An 18973-nucleotide genomic window follows, 5' to 3' on the forward strand; every position below is an offset into this window, starting at 1 on the left:
ACCAGGATTTTCTTCTCTGCAATATCTTGCGGATGTGAATTATAAGGATGCACTTTCGTTCCCTCACATGAACAATTGGATTTACATGTGTATCTACTAACGCTTGATTGGAATACTGGCTGTTGAGCCACCTAGACATAATCAAATTTCCATCAAATCCTACATAGAGGAGTCCTCTTTATAAGTGGTTATTTGGGGTTAAAGGGATCCCTGAACCCAGCGCAGCGCTGTTTTTTATTTATTTTAAATGGTTTTAAGTATCTGTGGCATGGTAGTTAAATAAATATTGCCTTTTATCTTTACTCCTTAATACGATTATGTGTGTATTTTGCAAATAATTGGGCCCATACTATTGGAGGATAAGTCCCATCTGGCATAGTACAAAGGTATTGGTTGGAATCATTTGGCCAGCATGCACATACCAAAAATGTCAGAATGTTTAGCAGTTAGGCAGATAGTATATAGAGTTAAAAGGTTGATGGATTTGTGTCTTTTTTCAACCTAACTTACTATGTTACTATGTATGTGTATAGCCACCTTAAAAGGGTGGTTCACTGTTCTATTAACTTTTAGTAAGTTATAGAATGGCTAATTCTAAGCAACTTTTCAATTCACCTTCGTTTTTTTTCTTTTTATAGTTTTTGACTCCTTTCAGCTTTTAAATGGGGGGGGTCACTAACCCAATCTAAAAATCAAATGTTCTGTAAGGCTGTTATTGCTACTTTTTATTATCTTTCTGTTCAGACCCTCGCCTATTCATATTCCAGTCTCTTATTCAAATCAGTGCATGGTTGCTAGGGGAATTTGGACCCTTACTACCAGATTGCTGAAATTACAAACTGGAGAGCTGCTGAATAAAAAGCTAAATAACTCAAAAAACACAAATAAAGAAAACAACAATCAATTGTAATTTGTCTCGGAATATGGCTCTGTATCATACTAATTAAGTTCATTAAAGGTGAGCAAACCCTTTAACTTGAAATCACAGTGCTTTAGACTGCCATGCACTGTTGTTCATCATGCAAAATGGCATGTGACTAACAAAATTGTGCTGAATCATGTCATTATGTGCTGTTGTTTTCAAATCTGCATAAATCTGATCTGATTGATCAGCCTCTAGGACTGATTAACCTATAGAGGGGGTGGACCCCAACCTTTATCCATGAGCCACATTCAGATGGAAACGCAGCATAAAAAATGTTCCTGGGTGGGACAAAATAAATGCTGTGATAGTTCATTTGGTAGCCTCTATGTGGACTGGCAGTTACAAGAGGCTCTGTTACAGGCAGTATGCCAGGTTTTTATGCAAACCAGAAATGAAGAAACAAGCACCTGCTTTGAGGCAACTGGGGGCAACAATTAAAGGGTTGGTGCGTAATATGTTGCGAACCACTGGTTGAGAATCACTACTATAGAGACTGATTGCAGGGCTCTTGCAGACAATACATACAATAATGGCCAATACAAAATTTAAAGAGCCTTATTTTTAGAAATCAAAAAAGTATATAAAAAAGGCTACAGAATGAGTGGAAGGAAAACATACTTTTTGTATACATATTATACATGTTATATAGTCTGCATATAAATTAACCTCCTTTCACAGAGATCTTTTCTTTACAGTGTTTTCCACAAAAAAATCTGATTTTATATTTAAAAAAAAATCAAATTTTATGAGTTTTTGGCATTCGGACTTTAATAAATAGCCCCCTCAGTGTTACAGTGCCTTACGATACACTACAAAGGTATTTCTAATAACCATTTACAAGCAAAGCTTATTTTTGCCAAAACACATACTCATTCATTATCCAGCACTCTATTGTTATTCAGGGAAGGAACTGGCAACAAAATAGAGCCTTTCCCCCCTAGAAGCATGCAGAAAACTTTCTTTCCTACATGTTACCTAGGAAACAAAGTCTTTTGTGCTTCATGTTGGTATGAGCTATTCATGTCTGCTGGGGAATGAACACAAAAGCTGCAAATATAGAAAGAAAAAGATGTAGACTTTGTTCAGCAAAGTTACATTACTAATGCCTTTTCATTTGGCATCTCTTTTCTATGGCCAGAAAATGCCGGAGAGGTAAGAGGCACAATGCACTGTTCGCTCTTCTTTCAATTTGCTTTGGGAGATAATGTTGAGGGTAGCCATGATTGCCAGGATGCCAAGAAAAGAAGATTAGCGTAATGATATTCAGAAAAATTTGTAACAAATCTACCACATGCTAAATGGGAAGAGGTCCTAAATATGATAGAAGGCAGTGTAAGAAACAGGCAAAACCATCTATTTGTTACTTAGGTGGGGAAAAGCTTCCATAGCACCAGAGCAGAATTCATTCTGTTGTTTATTTCCTTTATGGCAGTGAATGGTTTAGCTGCTTTCTGTTTGAACAATGGCAAAACAATGAAGACATTGCAGGCTTAATAGCTCAACCTCTTCTACAGGCAACTCTGACTAAATATACCCTTCTTTTGCTTTCATTTTTTCCCTTGCATATTTGTTTTTCTACTGGCTAATTTTCCAAGCTTAATCACTAACAAAATTGTGCTGAATACTGTCATTATGTGTTATTTTCAGATCTGCATAAAACAGATGTATCAGTGCAGACATATTAAACATGTGCCCTGTGGCTGTTATTGAATTCCAGCTCACATAACTCCTTAGCAGATAAATGGAAGATACATTAAAATATGTTCAGCTGTAGCTGAGCACTAGCATCTTAGACATTTCTTTCAGATTAAAGGAGAACTAAAGCTTAACTAAAAAGTGGGCAGAAATGTTGTATATTATGTTTTCTGCTTCTATACCAGCCCAAGGCAACCACAGCAGTTTAACAGTAAAGATCTGTGTCTCCAAAGATGCCCCTGTAGCTCCCCATTTTCTTTTCTGCTGATTCACTGCACAAGTGCACATGCTCTGTGCTGCTGTCACTTACTGAACTTAGGGACCCACTTACAATATTCAGTAGACATAGAATATAAATGTCACAGTATAAGGCTGATAAGTAATTAATACAGATAATTAATACATGGCAGCACAGAAACCAGTGCAATTAGCATCACAATTTAATAATCAGCCCTGTAACACCAGATTATATTACAGTCCAACCTAATTTTCTGATAGATAATTTACAACAAGCTTAGCTTCTCAACGCTGCTCAGAGCCCATTGAGCATGTGAGTGTCACAGACACTTTCCAAGATGGTGACCCCCTGTGACAAGTTTGAAGTCCTGGATCATTGCTGCTACTGAGAAGCTGAAACTTTAGGCTTGTAAATTTAGCCATATTGATTTTTAGGGTTTAGTTCTCCTTTAAATTGTGATTTACAAAATCTAAAAAAAACAAAACAAATATCTGCTGAACAAAATGAGAGCATTTTGTATTTCATAAATAATTCACTTGAGATTTCTCAGCTTCAGGCTAGACTTGTTTTAAAAAAAAAAAAAGAACACAGCACTGTTTGCCCTTTGATAGGTGCAGAGATTATTTATTAAGACGTTTAAAAGTACAATGCTGCCTCCAAGAGAATGTTACTACTGAAGTTATCCCCCACCTTAGTTTTCCTTATTATTTAATGCACCGGTGTTGATGGTTTAGATATGTACATCTTTTGAAGCGAAAAGTATTGTTAGAACCTGAAGACTTTTTTTTTTTGTTATACAGACTCATCCACCTCAGGAGGAAGATGATCTCAATATAGGGCAAAGACCAAAAAACCCTATTCCCAATGTTCCATCTACACTGGATAAGCAAACGAACTGGGACAAGGAATTACCTCTGCCCACTCCTGAGGAGAAGATGAAACAGGAGTCCCAAGTGATTACTTCTTGCATTATACCCATCAATGTTACTGGTATAGTACAGACATTATATCTAAAAATGTATTTTATATATATATGTATAAAAAATACAGTGCTATTTGGTATGGAAATGTTGTGATTATGCAGTATTAATATGGCAATTTTATTATTTAATTACAAAGAATTCAAAATAATTCTGTATTTTATCAATAACATATATACAGTATGTTATTGATTTTGCTTAACTAAAAGGAATATAAGAGAATTTTTTTTATCATAAGGGGCAAATTTATCAAGGGGCAAATTTCGAGGTGATGGGAGTTTTTTTAAACTCCCATCAACTCGAAATCCGAATAAAAAAAGACCAACTGAAATTTATTTTAAAAAAAATCGAATATTTTAACTTTGAGTGAATAGGCTGTATTCGATCATTCGGATCATATTCTATTGAATTTGATTCAAAGTATTTTTAAAAAAAAAAAAACTTTGATTTTTCCAAATAGGTTCTGGGATGTCCCCCATAGGCTAAAAAAGCAATTGTGCAGGATTTACATGGTGAATAGTCAAAGTCTAAATTTTTACGGAGACATGATAAATTTCTATATTCTAATTTTCACATTTTTTTCAAATTCAAATCAAATTTGGACTATTCCCTAGCCTAGTACATTAAGGGGCATATTTATCAAGGGTCGAATTTTGAATTGAAAAAATGTCGAAATTCAAATTCAAAAAGACCAACCGACATTAGATCGAAGTTTTTTGGGTCAAATAGGTCAGTTTTCGATTGAATGAGTCCGTATTCTGACGAATTTGAATCGTACGAATCGAAAGGAATAGAACATTCAATCGAATTCAATTTGAAGTTTTTCCCCAAAAAACCTTTGATTTTTCAAAGTCCACCAATTGACTCCAAATAGGTTCTAGGAGGTTCCCCAGTAGGCTAAAACAGCAATTTGGCAGGTTTTAGATGGCGAATGGTCGAAGTCAAATTTTTAAAGAGACAGTACATGATAAATTTCAATATATGAATTTTAGAATCTTATGCAAATTTTATGCAAATTTGAATCGAATTTGGACTATTCCCTAGTCAAAGTACACAAAAATAGCTTATTTGAATTTTTTCAATTTGAAAATTCACCTCGACCTTTGATACATCTGCCCCTAAAATTACCTAGAAATTCGAATTTAAAAATTTAATTTTTCAATTCGACCCTTGATAAATCTGCCCCTAAGTATCAAACATTCTTTCTATTCATTCTTGCATTTGCACATACGAACAAAGACTGTTAATCATGTTTACTTTTGCTTAAGCAATCTTCATGATCCTTTTTGTGTATGTTGTTACACTGAATGAAAGATGCCTCAGGTGATACAAACATTGACATCTCCATACTCATATGCAAACATGAACTCTATACAATACCCTGAACTTAACAGCCCATAAGAAGGGAAACATTATATTGAAAACAAACCCTATTAATAAATAGAAAATGTGTCATATTTACATATTGTGCCATTGTAATTGCTAGGATGTACTGTGTTTATAAACATAGGGTATTGTGTATACTGTATGTTTTTTTGTAATGTGGATTCATTTAAAAAGGGGTTCTCCATCCAAAATCTATGCAAAAACGTGTAATTCTAAGCAACTTTCCCATATACACTGATTGAAAGCTTTCAGTGGCTTTAGGCCAAGGACTCTTAGCCTGCGTATTTTTTTCTAGGCTTTAGAGAAGAGTATCTGCTCTGTGCCCCAGCTCTATGTGAATGCTTCCACTTGCATGCAGTCACACACAGCGGGCCAGAGGTTGTCCCAGATACGAAAAAGCAGTCATTTTCAGACCAATCCTCACTCCACTCCACTGTATGTGACTTCATGCAAGCAGATTGTATTCAAATCAATGGAGATGGGGCACGGAGTGGATCTATTTTTAAATAGAATTGCAGTTGAAAACAGAGTTTATCACTTTCTGGATCTGACTCTGTAACAAGAGTCTGTTCCCCCCAGGTCCTTTTATCTGCTGGCTTGCAAGACTGTTTCAGGAGTCAGAGCCAGGAATGGAGAGAATGCAAACAATTAGACAGATACTGCTTACAATATAAAATTCTGTTATACATGTACTGTATGTTAGAAAGTGGCTTAGAATAACACTTTCTATCAACTTGCTGGCATAAGATGATCATGATTATGCAAAAAACAGTTTTTGTGTAAAGTCTATTTTCAAACTGCCTTCTATTAAGAGATGATTTACTTACAGATTGCTTACTAGATGTGTTATAAAGCCCAGAATGTTTCTATCATAAGTTAAATTATTTCATATTCAACTTGGGTTTTTGTTACATAATATGTACATTTGAGCTGTGCTGTTTGCAACAAAATGCCTAAATCCAACGTGGAATAACACAAAAGCACTCTTTGAAAAGAGAAATAATAGGAAGTTAGTGTAGAAAATCATCTGATCGTCACATGGAAGAGCAATCCAGTACTACAGTATTTGGATGTAATATTTACTGGTCTATAAAGCTGTTTGGTCCAGTAGAACAATTCTGCACAAATATTGATTCAAAGGTATGTGTTAATGCTACCATCTGTTTACTGTGAAAAGGTTTTTCATAATTTCCTTTCATAATATGCAAAATATAGGCAACATAAGTAGGGCTGAAGCCTATGCGTGTCCAGCCCACAGCCTTCTAAAAAAAGCCAGCTCGGGATTTGAACAGAATACTGAGCAACAGGAATGTTAGTATTGTGTAAATTAAGAAATACCTTCATATCTTAAATAGTAATAAACCAAATATAAGAAATAGACTTGTTCTAAACCAGAAAATATATGATTTACTGTTGCTTTTAACATTAATTTAATATGTGTTGTGTTTACACATATTGTATATGTAAAATGTATCTGTTTATTTTACTTCTGTGATGGCAATTTCAGCTTTGCCTTGTGCTTCACTTCTCTAGAGATGTCAAATAGCTGCTCCCAAGTAAATCTTCATACAATCCCACCTTAGGGCAAGTTTTAATGATTTAGTTACCAATGCAAACATAGTATTTTTTTTAACTGTCATTTGCAAATAAACTTGCTAGTCATGTTGCGTCGGATCAACGCTGCGACTTCATCCGACATTTCTATCTCTTACCTTACTTCCGTTGCATGCGATTTGTCGCCGGCATTTTGTCGCAGCGCATCGGATCTCGCCGAAAACGTCCGTGTAGTCCTACCCTAAGTATAGAACTTTACATGATAAAGACAAATTGTACCTGCTTGCATGCTATTCACTCACTGGCACCCACCTTTCCCACACATACTGTATTTATATCTGATAAACTTTACTGTCTTAAAAGTATCATCACTGGAAAAATATGCAGTCTCAGTTCTCAAGTTATTTATACTTCATACACTTTAAATAAAATTTAAAATATGAGGGCATGGTTTAGTAAAAATTGATTCACTACTTCTTGTATTTATATAAATGAACAAGTGCTATCAGTCTTGCTTACTTTTGCTTAGGTGTCCATGGACCTCACCATCAACAACACAACACCAACTATTGATTATAAAGAGTGATGATTGATTATAAACTGATGATGTCATGCCAAGAAAAATAAACAACAGTGCCTCAGATGACACAATGAAATGGCATTAAATGCTATAATTCAGAGAAGGAATGTAGAGCATGTGGCTATCTTTACTAGTCTATTTTGCTGGACTCTGACCAGAATTCTAATTCAGTGTCAGATCCTTGTGCAGGTCATTTCATCTCAGCACCTTAATTATAGTGAAATTTCTACAAGACACGAGGAAGGGTTATTATATTAGTAAGGTTTATTTTCATGTAAATTTTGTTCACTTGATTTTGGCCATTAAGCTTTTGTACAATATTTGTTATACCAATGTATAAAGTAAATAGTATATGAAATTATATTAATGATGATTATTTGTAGAAACAAATATGCAAAGATTAACAACAATTTTCTAATGGTTGCAGGAGTTGGATTTGATAGAGAGGCGAGCATACGCTGTTCACTTGTTCATTCACAATCTGTACTGCAGCGCAGAAGAAAACTGAGAAGAAGGAAAACTATATCAGGAATTCCCAGAAGAGTTCAACAAGAAATAGGTTTGGCCTGGTTTTATATTTATGAATTCAGGTTGTTTAGGAGTTTATTGTAAGAAATTAAATTTACTCTACCAAACTATCTATATTATCCCTTCTGCTTTAATGATAAAACGTCACTTGTTCTACACCACAGTATAGAATATTAGCAGTGTGTACAAAATGTAACTAAACTATAGGATAAAATAAAACAAAGAATAAAGGAAAAATGTAATCTAAAAAAGCAAAACAAAGGCTGTTAAGTAAAGAATGATAGGTTGGAAGAATAATATTTACATAAAGCTAGCTACTTTGGGGCTTGATACCTGCATTTGAGGTGGCAGCAGAGATTATACCCATAATATTAGCAATGATTTTTATGGTTATTCACCTTCATTACCTACCACCAGGATACAGCTTGGAGGTAAGCTTAAGCACCTAACCCTACCCTTAAAGAATAAACACAGACAGATATGCCATACGCCATAGCTATTTTTTTGTAAACACAGGTCCAATGAGTAAAATATCAGTACTCCATGGTAGCTCATTGCCCTACTTTGGCACGGTGGAAAACATTTATGGAAATAATTACCTTATTTTAAATAATTAAAATTAGTAGTTACCTTTTTAGATGATTCATTAGAAACTATTTCCTCTTTATGTATTGCAGATTCTGATGAATCCCCAGTTGCAAGAGAGCGTAATATTATAGTTCATGCCAACCCTGAGCTTGCCAGCTCTGCAAACAGGAGATCTGGTACACGTGATACAGAGTGCCAAACAGATGATATACTCATTGCTGCTCCATCTCGCAGAAGAATTAGAGCTCAAAGGGGACAGGGAATTGCAGCATCTCTCTCTCATTCTGCTAGTAATATTGCAGCCCTAACAGAGAGTGGGGACCAGATGTTTAAAAACACAGTATCCAGTCGTATTCGTTCAAGGAGTCTTCCTAGAGAAAGTGCTAGAGCAAGCAATGACCATGACTGCAGTGCACAATCATCAACGTATGAAGAAGATTGTTATTTGCCCTGCACAGAAAGGACACTAAAGAAAGATAAAGACGGTTTAACCAGTCAAGTGTCTCCAGACCACCAGCCATTAGGGTTAACCTATTCCCAACACCGACATAGCCCTCAGTTACATTTGAATGAAAGGGGGAGATCAAGGCTATCAAGAATGGCAGATTCAGGGAGCTGTGATATCTCTTCAAATTCAGATACATTTGGAAGCCCTGTTCACTCAATTTCTGCAGCAGGTGTGTTGTTGAGCACACACATTGATCAGAAAGATGACCATCAGTCATCAAGTGGAAATTGGAGTGGAAGTAGCTCAACCTGTCCCTCCCAGACATCAGAAACAATCCCTCCAGCTGCATCTCCTCCACTGACTGGATCTTCCCACTGTGATTCAGAGTTATCCTTGAACACAGCTCCCCACGCTGGTGAAGATTCTAATGTTTTCATCAGTGAACAATACAGTGATGACCACATAGACAGCATAAGAGGTCACAGAACCAGTTCCTTTACATCCACAGTCGCTGATCTGCTTGATGATCCAAACAACAGTAATACCAGTGACAGTGAATGGAATTACCTTCACCATCACCATGATGCTTCATGTCATCAAGATTTTTGTCCACAACACTTAAAGACAGACCATTTAGCATGCCCTAGTTTTACCAGTATGGGCACGTATGATAGCTTTCTTGAAAAACCTGCATCTGAAAAAGCAGATACAGGTTCACATTTTTCTGTAGATACTGATGGATATTATACCTCCATGCATTTTGACTGTGGTCTCAACACTAGTAGGAGTTATATTTGTAACTATGCACCAACAAGGTCAGGAAGTGATCAAGGTCCTGGTGTTTCTTCTATTAATACAGATAATGCTTGGCAATGTTATATTGATCAAGGTTATGAAGGGAACCAAAACATCTCATTTAAGAAACCAAAGGCAAAGCCTCCACCACCAAAACGTAGTTCATCTTTAAGAAAATCTGACAACAACACAGATATTCTTGAGAAGAAAGAACCAAAGATAGTCTGTGGTCAGCAGAAAGTCATTCACACTTCCAGGGAAATTAAGCTGCCACTTGAGATGTCTAATATTCCTTTACGAGTGGAAAACTTTGCTACACCAAATCAACGAGAAATTCCATGGGTTAATCAGGATGACAATGATTTGAAGAACACTCAATTTCTAGCCACAGATATTCCTTCTTTTAAACATGACAGTGGAGAGCAGTCTCACTATGCTGATCTGTGGCTCCTCAATGACTTGAAAACAAGTGATCCTTATAGGTCATTATCAAACTCAAGCACTGCTACGGGTACTACAGTCATTGAATGCATTAAGTCACCAGAAAGTTCAGAGTCCCAGACGTCACAGTCTGAATCCAGAGCAACTTCACCATCACTTCCTTCTGTTGAAAATGAGTTCAAGTTGTCTTCTCCAGAGAAGTTTGCTGGCTTAGCTTCACCCTCAAGTGGTTACTCTAGCCAGTCAGAAACCCCTACATCCTCCTTCCCCATGCCTTTCTTTTATGGGCCCCTTTCCCCAGGTGGTAACAAACGAAAGCCAAAAGTTCCAGAAAGAAAATCGTCTTTGCAACATCCATCTACCAAATGTGGTAATGTATTAGGAGGCAATGAACTGGAGCTTCCAACTATACCTCCTACCCATCTTGACCTAAGTGCTCTTCATGTTTTACATAAACCATTACCCTACAGACCACAGATGCATGCTTTCAGTCATAATAATATGTCAGATGATCAGTTTGACTTGAATTCTTCACCAGCACTTGCCATTACACCATCTGTACTTAAATCTGTCCATCTCAGATCTGTCAACAAGCAAAATAAAAAGTCAAAGCAAAGAGAAACCTACAATATTGTATGCTCGCAGGATCCCACAATAACAGTGGATACCTATACCACAGAAAAAACAATTGCAACATCAGCTAGAAAATCAATTTTGCGTCAGTTTTCTACAGAGGAAGCCATCCTACCATATATGGATCCCTCACCAGTTGACACCAGTCCAGAAAGTATGTTTTTTGACAAGTGTGCATTGTTCACTGGTGATGGAATATACAGACAGGAAAAAGGTACAAATATATTTGGAGTCACTAAAGAACCTTGGACTAATGAAATTGTACAAGAAACTGTGTTTTTAGCACAGCCAGAGACTACTACAACAACTTTTCAAGAGTACTATGAAAGAAAGAACTGTAATGAGATAGCAGTTGAGCAAAGTGGCCACACTCGAGAGCATAATCAACTTAAGTTTACCCAAGACATACATATACAGGATGATGTAATGACTATACCAGAACCTGTAAAAGAAATGACTCCTGGGTTCACATTGCAAGAAAATGCTGCTGAGACATTTGTAATGCCTGACAATGAGTCAGACTTGAGCAACAATTATAAAGTGCCTGGAAACACGCTCAGCTTTGTATCAGAACTCCCCACTGTATATTCACTCAGCGATGAATGTCCAGAGCAGGAATCTGAATTTGTATCAGGAATTCCAACCAAAAGTGCCTCAGAGGACAACAGATATTATGATCCATCTGAAAACATGGAAGACACCTCCGGGAAAGGTATAGTCATTATATTAATCAATTATTATTGGCCAGCTATCTATCAAATATCTCTGATATATAATTTATACAGTATATGTATGGTTAACACTGTTCGCACCTAATGTGCATTTCTAAACAGTTATGCAGTAAGGCTAAACTCCACCAGAATTCTCCACAAATAGATTATCACAGATACACCTCGATCACATTAAAGTACAGTAGAACCCCCATTTTAAGTTTTTCAGGGGACCAGAAAAAAATGGTTGTAAAATTCAGGAAAATGTATTGTGCCTTATTGGATGTAAAATTGAGGTTTGGCTGTATACATTTATTAGACATACCCATAAAGTTTAAACAATCCTAATCCTTAAAACAATTCTGGTATGGCAAGTAGAGGCCTCTCCTTCAGCAAATATATATATCAAAGTGTTCAAAAGTGTTGAGAAAGGTCCTAACAGGGACCGAAACGTTGGACATTGATGCAACAGAAATAAAATAATTTTTTTATATATGAATTGAATCTGGCCCAAAGTTTGAGATGAGCATATCAGCTTTACAATTCTATGGTAAGCTTGCACCACCTAGATGCCTGCAGAGCATTTGTCGACCCTGTTGGAGCTGGTTGTGTATTGGATAAGTATTGACTTTTAAAGCACAGTTTAATTTTACAGTGGCCACTGGTCTTTTATAATTGCTGTGGGCATTTATATAAATCTGAGCATTTATATTTATTTTGCAACCTTCATCAAGAACTGAAACTTTTAGGCAATACCTTCCAATTATACAAACAGCAAAGAACAGCCCTATCCGATTATATCAACCAATATCACTCAGCTGGAACTTTGTTGGAAGAATTTACTATATACTAATTGACTGCTGAGATTTATATATATTGATATATTACTGCTGAAGTAGGGACCCCTACCTGCCCTGCAGCTTTGTTTTTACTTGTTTTCATGTGGGGTCTAGCCCCCTTTATTGGTATGGTGTTTTTTTACCTATTTTCATTGCTTCAGGTGTCTGCTGTGCCACTTCTAGGAGAGTGAATGACCAGTGCAAATGTATTCAAAACATTTCTGTACTGCATATGCACTCGTCCAAGTCCCCCTTGAGTGATAAATTTCAAGATTGTCAGAACTTTCCATTATCTGCCAGCTTAGTAACACAAAGGCTGAGTTTCTTTTCAGAAGAAGCTCAGATGTTATACATTCAGACTAAAGTCAATAAGTGAACTTGCCTTAAGCTCCCCATAGATGCGACAATTCTTCTTGTCGAACGACTGATTTTAGGGAAGTCCGACCAATCCTTCAAAATTATCGTGCGGTTAGTGGGATTCGAACGATCGTACATCTTACGATTTTTCGGCCGACATGAAATTGATCAGCCAGGTCAAAAAATCTTTGTCATCCCAGTGCAATCTATCTATGTTTGCAGGGCCAAGCAGGCAGCTCCCCTTTGTTTTCCTGGCAAATTGGTATTTTTAGTTGATGGTCAATTCGTACGATTGTATGATCGTTCCAAGAAAATCGTGGTCTCACGATGGGGATCGGATCTTTTAAAAATCTCAACATCTATGGCCAGCTTAAGAAGTGTAAAACAGTCCTACCCTATATCACTTAAAATCAAACCCCAGAGCAGGATTTACCGAATAAAAAAGAAAACCTATACCTTTCTTCCCTAAACAAAACTTGGCTTTACCCAAACACTTTAAGGCTCATTTACCAAGCTCAACATCAACCCTGTAGGAAGCAGGTAGCTCCAGGGTTCCCACAGCAGCTTGCTACTAGCATCTAGAATCTTGTGCATTTTTATTGCAAGCACTGCTAATGGTGAAACCAGAAATTTTCAGCGCAACTCCTCCTGGTGGAAGCAATAATGCTTAAAATAATATCATTTAAAGTAATTCATTTTAATTATGCAATATTTCCTCTTGTAACCCAGAATCATCTCAGAGTGAGGACTACCTAATTTCACCAATGAGTGATGACTCACAGGCAGACACAGATGATGCGTTTGTGTCCCCTAACAAACCTCGTACAACGGAGGATCTTTTTGCAGCTATTCACAGGTGACATACCTTTTTTAATACTCATCCAGATAATGGTTACATTTTAAATAAACTATGTAAAAATGTGGTTCTTCAGCAATCTTATTGATACCCATCTGATTATGACATTTTTAAAAGGCATCATGTTTTTTTCCTCCTAAAAATTCATGTGAAATGTTGGAACATTTTCCTAGTTTTTTTCCGTGTTGCACAACATAGCCGCATACTTGTGTTATGAGAAATTTCCAACTCAGTATAAAAACTTGTGAAGGCTTTTCACATTGTTCAGTTTTTCTTACAAGATAAAATAGTTTTCAACATTTGAAAGCTGAAAAAATGCTTTATATAGTTCTAGTTTGTCTTAACCTTACAAGGATTTAAGTTAAGGTTCCCAGTTTTAGATAAAGATGGCAAAATTCTGAATAAACTGTTAAACACATACATTTGTGTTCAGGTCTAAAAAAAGGTTAATCAAAGATGACAATGATATCTGCACTATTAGTTTTGAAGATAATTTTTTCTATATGCCCACACTTTGAAGCCAATATTATGGTCTATTTGGCTATTAGCCTCTGCTAAGATTTAGAATCCAAAAGTTTAGGAGAATTAACACAATATTAACAAAAGGAGTGATTTGTAAGTTGATCTTCATTTAGTATAACAAGTCTTTTATGCAAGCAGTAATATAGCTGTTGATTGATTTATGGTTTTATTTCTTTAAATATACATAATTATTTGAACTAATATTTTCTGCCTTAAACAGATCCAAACGAAAAATACTTGGAAGAAAAGATTCTGGGGACACCACTGTGAAAAACAAATCAAGGCCATTAACTGGGAGCACTGGGGCCACTGCTGTCTCTCAAAAGTCTCCTGGCCCGATCTACAGGAGTGCCAAAAAATCCAATACATCCAATGAAGAATTTAAGTTGCTACTTTTGAAAAAGGGCAGCAGGTCAGAAACCAGCTACCGCATGTCTGCTACTGAGATTTTGAAAAGCCCAGTAACACCTAAATCCCTTGGTGATCTAGCACTTGACTCCTCCTCAAGCTCTGAAGAGGGTTGTCAGTTATCACCTGGTAGTGATGCATTCTCACCATTATCCCCTTGTTCTCCTCGTGTAATATCTGAGGGCTTTTCTGCGAAAAGTGGAACTATGTCTGCCGCCTCAAGAGTGGGAAGGTCTAGAGTGCCCCCTGCTGCAAGCAGCAGTCGTTACAGTGTCAGGTGTCGTTTTTACAATGCTCCAATGCAGGCCATATCAGAAGGAGAGACAGAAAACTCAGATGGTAGCCCTCATGATGACAGGTCCTCACAGAGCTCAATGTAAGAAGAATATTTCCTGCTTCATGTTAAATTATATTTGTACCAGCCCACATCTATTATGGTAAAATATTGCTCGTTGAAAATCATAAATATGTCAGAACATGTCCCTGACCATGTCCCAGAATTCATTGGAAAAACATAGGTGAATTGTATGTACTGCTTATTGCACCAGAATTCTGTTTTCTGATGAACTATTTCATTTGCCATATAAACTTGATTGAAGAATCTGGATCAGACAACAAACAAACTGCAAAAGGCACATACATCCCATCAAGGATTTAAAGAAAACTAGCAGACAAACAACAGCAACAAAAAGACTGTGATTATATTAGTGCAAGTATTTGTCATTTATCATTCCCACCAATAAGAACACATTCTGTTTTAACAAGTTTTTTTAACTTCAGATTCTTAGTATTAACTACATATATAAATCCACTTTAAGGGAGCGAAAAACAAAAATAATATTATTATGGAAACAATACTCATATAATTGTAAAAACATATATTGCTAAAGTGCTTCCCTGGAAATCAAAAAGATTGGAAACAGTAAATAAACCTTGAATATACATATTTTTGTACAAATTCAGGAAAAACAGAAAGTGGATTTTAAAGAAGCTAAGATAAAAAAACTGTAAATACCATATTTTTGATAAAACTGTAAATAGGTATATGTAATTTAAAGTGTATATGCAGCTAATGAATAAAAGACATTAGAATTTCTAAAGAGTGTTTTACTCTGTCAGTGATATATAACTTGTTGAAGCACTAAAAATATTAAAAATAACTAACTAAAAGTTAATGTTGATGAAAAGAATGAGAAAGTAATTGTATTCTGTGAATACCATTGTCATAATCTGCATCATTGTAAATCATACCCATTACTAACTATGAGCCTCAAATTTGTTTATGTAAAATTTTAGAAAACAGTGGCCTGCTTTTTAAGGTGTTAACATATAAAACCCATTTGACAGTACTGTAACATTGTTTTTTCATTTAAAGTTACGTTTCTGCTTGAAAACCAGCAGAAAAGCAATGTCATCACAGTTGTTTCTTAAGCAATTCCTTGATATCTTATAGTAAATGATGTCAAAATGAAACGATTAATCTATGTTAATACAGCTGGTAGTCAAACACAGCTTATTTATTGGTGATCTGCCCACCACACAAGTGAATGGCCAAATTGCACTGATCCTTTTTTCAACATATAAAAGAGCAGATCAAACGGGGACTATAGTAGAATGCTGGCACCATTTTGGCACAGCCAATCACTATTGGGAAGCAGACCAGGTTTTCAGTCCAGATGGACCACCTGAAAACTTAAGGGATAGTGCAATGGTTTGCCAAAATTCCACCCAATTGGTAGAGAAGTGTGGTCAAAACAGCTTTTAGCAATAGGTGAAAGCAACATGATTTTAAGGGCAACGGCGTATGGGAACCTTTTCACATGTGGGGAAATGATGCATTATAGAAAGAAACAATACAGTGTGATTACTTAATTAAAGACACATGAATTCCTTTGTCCTGCAGTGTACAGGTATTTGGGGCATTTTGTTGACCACAGGGAGTGCAAATACCAGCGGGCAAGTGCTCTGTATGCATGTCCAATGCCACAAGTTCTAACCATAGGTCGAAAATACAACTAAAAAAGCCAAAATGGGTGAGCTATGTTGGAACTGATATTCAAAATATGCACTGGCATTTCAAGTACAATGAGGCCCAGATAGCCTCCCACTGGTCCTATGGCATTTTGCAGCAGTTCCTCTGGCATTTGCCAAAATATACAAATGGTCAGTCCAGGCCTGGTCAGCTCTACATAAGAGAAAGTCTAAGATTTTCTGGTAGCTAACATCTGGGCAGTGGCTACTGGAGGTTTCTTTTTTAATTAAAGTATTTAAAAATAAGAGGATATACTGTACATTACTGAAAGTAGAGAGAGATCCTAAAAACAACTTCTAGAAGTGCCATTAAATGAAATAAAAGCTGTGATAGACTGCTAAGAGCACAATTGAATTATGAGATTCACATAAAAATACTACGATACACAGGTAATTTTAAAATACCCAATAAACCTTAAAACATACAAAAGGTATTTTAGAATTCTGTAAAATCTATTACTATATAAATATCACAGGTGTTGCCTTCATGTATTGAAACTAGGTATTACTAATGATGCTAACAAACATCTGCTTGGTGAAAATGGATGCACAGGATTGTATCCCTACAGCTTCTACTAGAAGATATATCAGTTTTTATTTACGACATATGTATTTTTTTTTTTTATTAGGGACCGCTCTTAGAATGTTCAAAGGAAAAATATTATGGATGTCCTGCTCTTTGCAAACAAGCATAATAGTAATGTTTTGATGGAAGCAATATTGTTATACTTGCAGATTTGATACACACTTCTGATTTTATTTGTACAATCATGACAACTGACAAAGCACACTCAGGGGTTACATTTCTAAAATTCCAAGTGAGGAATCCTGATTTTTTTCACACAAAAAATAATAAGCAGGTTCCTGACTGTCAAAGAATTCCTTAATAAATTAAAACATTTATCAAAGCAGCCAAGTATGTCAATTTGTCAGCTTTTACTGCATAAACCCTGGCAATTAACTAGCATTGTGTTAAATGTAAAAAATCTCAATCACAATTTTTTCACCATTTGTGTCTGAGATTTGTCATGGAAAAAAATTCAAAGCTTGAATAAAAGGAAAATGTCTTTTTTCTAATTATTTTTATTAGGAAATACGTATGGTGTTTGCTGTTTCCTCACCAAACACGTCAAAATCTGAAATTGACAGTCACATTCTACTTTCAATAAATAACATTCTTATGAGCACAATGAGAAAAAATCATAAATCCAACGAGAAGCCCTCTGTTTAAAGAAGAATTCAACCCTTATTAAAAAAAAATCTACCCCCTCCCACCCTTCTCCCGTCCAGCCTAGCCGATACCCCGGGTAAATGCCCCTCATTTTTCACTTACCCCTCGGTGCAAATTCAGGGTATCTGAGTTCACAGCAGCCATCTTCTTCCTCTTTGGTAATCTTCGGGTCTTCTTCTGGCACTTCGGCATCTTCCGTGACTTTTGTCGCATGCACAGTTGTCTTAAACGAAGACTGCTCGACTGCCCGAAGAATATGGCTGCCGTGAACTCCGATGCACTGAATCTGCTCCGAGGGGTAAGAAAAAGTTAGGGGCATATATCCGGGCTAGCAGCTAGGCTGCGGGGAAGGGGTTTATGTAGAGTAGGGGGGTAGGTAAGGGGTTGAATTTTTCTTTAAAGGGATACTGTCATTGGAAAACATGTTTTTTTCAAAACGCATCAGTTAATAGTGCTACTCCAGCAGAATTCTGCACTGAAATCCATTTCTCAAAAGAGCAAACAGATTTTTTTATATTCAATTATGAAATCTGACATGGGGCTAGACATTTTGTCAATTTCCCAGCTGCCCCCAGTCATGTGACTTGTGCCTGCACTTTAGGAGAGAAATGCTTTCTGGCAGGCTGCTGTTTTTCCTTCTCAATGTAACTGAATGTGTCTCAGTGGGACATAGGTTTTTACTATTGAGTGCTGTTCTTAGATCTACCAGGCAGCTGTTATCTTGTGTTAGGGAGCTGTTATCTGGTTACCTTCCCATTGTTCTTTTGTTAGGCTGCTGGGGGGAAAAAGGGAGGGGGGTTATATCACTCTAACTTGCAGTACAGCAGTAAAGAGTGATTGAAGTTTATCAGAGCACAAGTCACATGACTTGGGGCAGCTGGGAAATTGACAAAATGTCTAGCCCCATGTCAGATTTCAAAATTGAATAAAAAAAAAAACTGTTTGCTGTTTTGAGAAATGGATTTCAGTGTAGAATTCTGCTGGAGCAGCACTATTAACTGATTCATTTTGGAAAAAAATTTTTTTCCCATGACAGTATCCCTTTAATGAGCTGTTCATTATCTCACAGCCTAACAGGATACAGTTGGAGGGAGAAAGGAATTTGTTTTTACTGAGGGGTTGCTCGTTGGTCTGGTCCCTAATCGATGAGTTAATGCATAAAATTAATTATCCATAAAATAAATTTCCCCTGCTTTAAATAGAGTGATCACTCTGCTACAGGTAATGG

General features: G+C 36.4%; 1 protein-coding gene across 2 annotated transcripts in view; it reads left to right on the forward strand.

Annotated features, from left to right (window-relative positions):
• Positions 1-15832, forward strand: part of LOC108709625 (Nance-Horan syndrome protein) — a 121163-nt gene extending 105331 nt beyond the window's left edge. For both annotated transcript variants that reach the window (XM_018249644.2, XM_018249645.2), the window contains 5 exons: positions 3659-3848; positions 7786-7917; positions 8564-11503; positions 13427-13553; positions 14296-15832. In XM_018249644.2, coding sequence (XP_018105133.1) covers positions 3659-3848; positions 7786-7917; positions 8564-11503; positions 13427-13553; positions 14296-14863 — 3957 coding nt within the window. In that variant the 3' untranslated portion in view covers positions 14864-15832. The remainder of the gene's footprint in view (positions 1-3658; positions 3849-7785; positions 7918-8563; positions 11504-13426; positions 13554-14295) is intronic.
• The last annotated feature ends 3141 nt before the right edge of the window (positions 15833-18973 follow it).

The sequence above is a fragment of the Xenopus laevis genome, chromosome 2S (assembly GCF_017654675.1).
Source record: "Xenopus laevis strain J_2021 chromosome 2S, Xenopus_laevis_v10.1, whole genome shotgun sequence".
NCBI lineage: Eukaryota > Metazoa > Chordata > Amphibia > Anura > Pipidae > Xenopus > Xenopus laevis.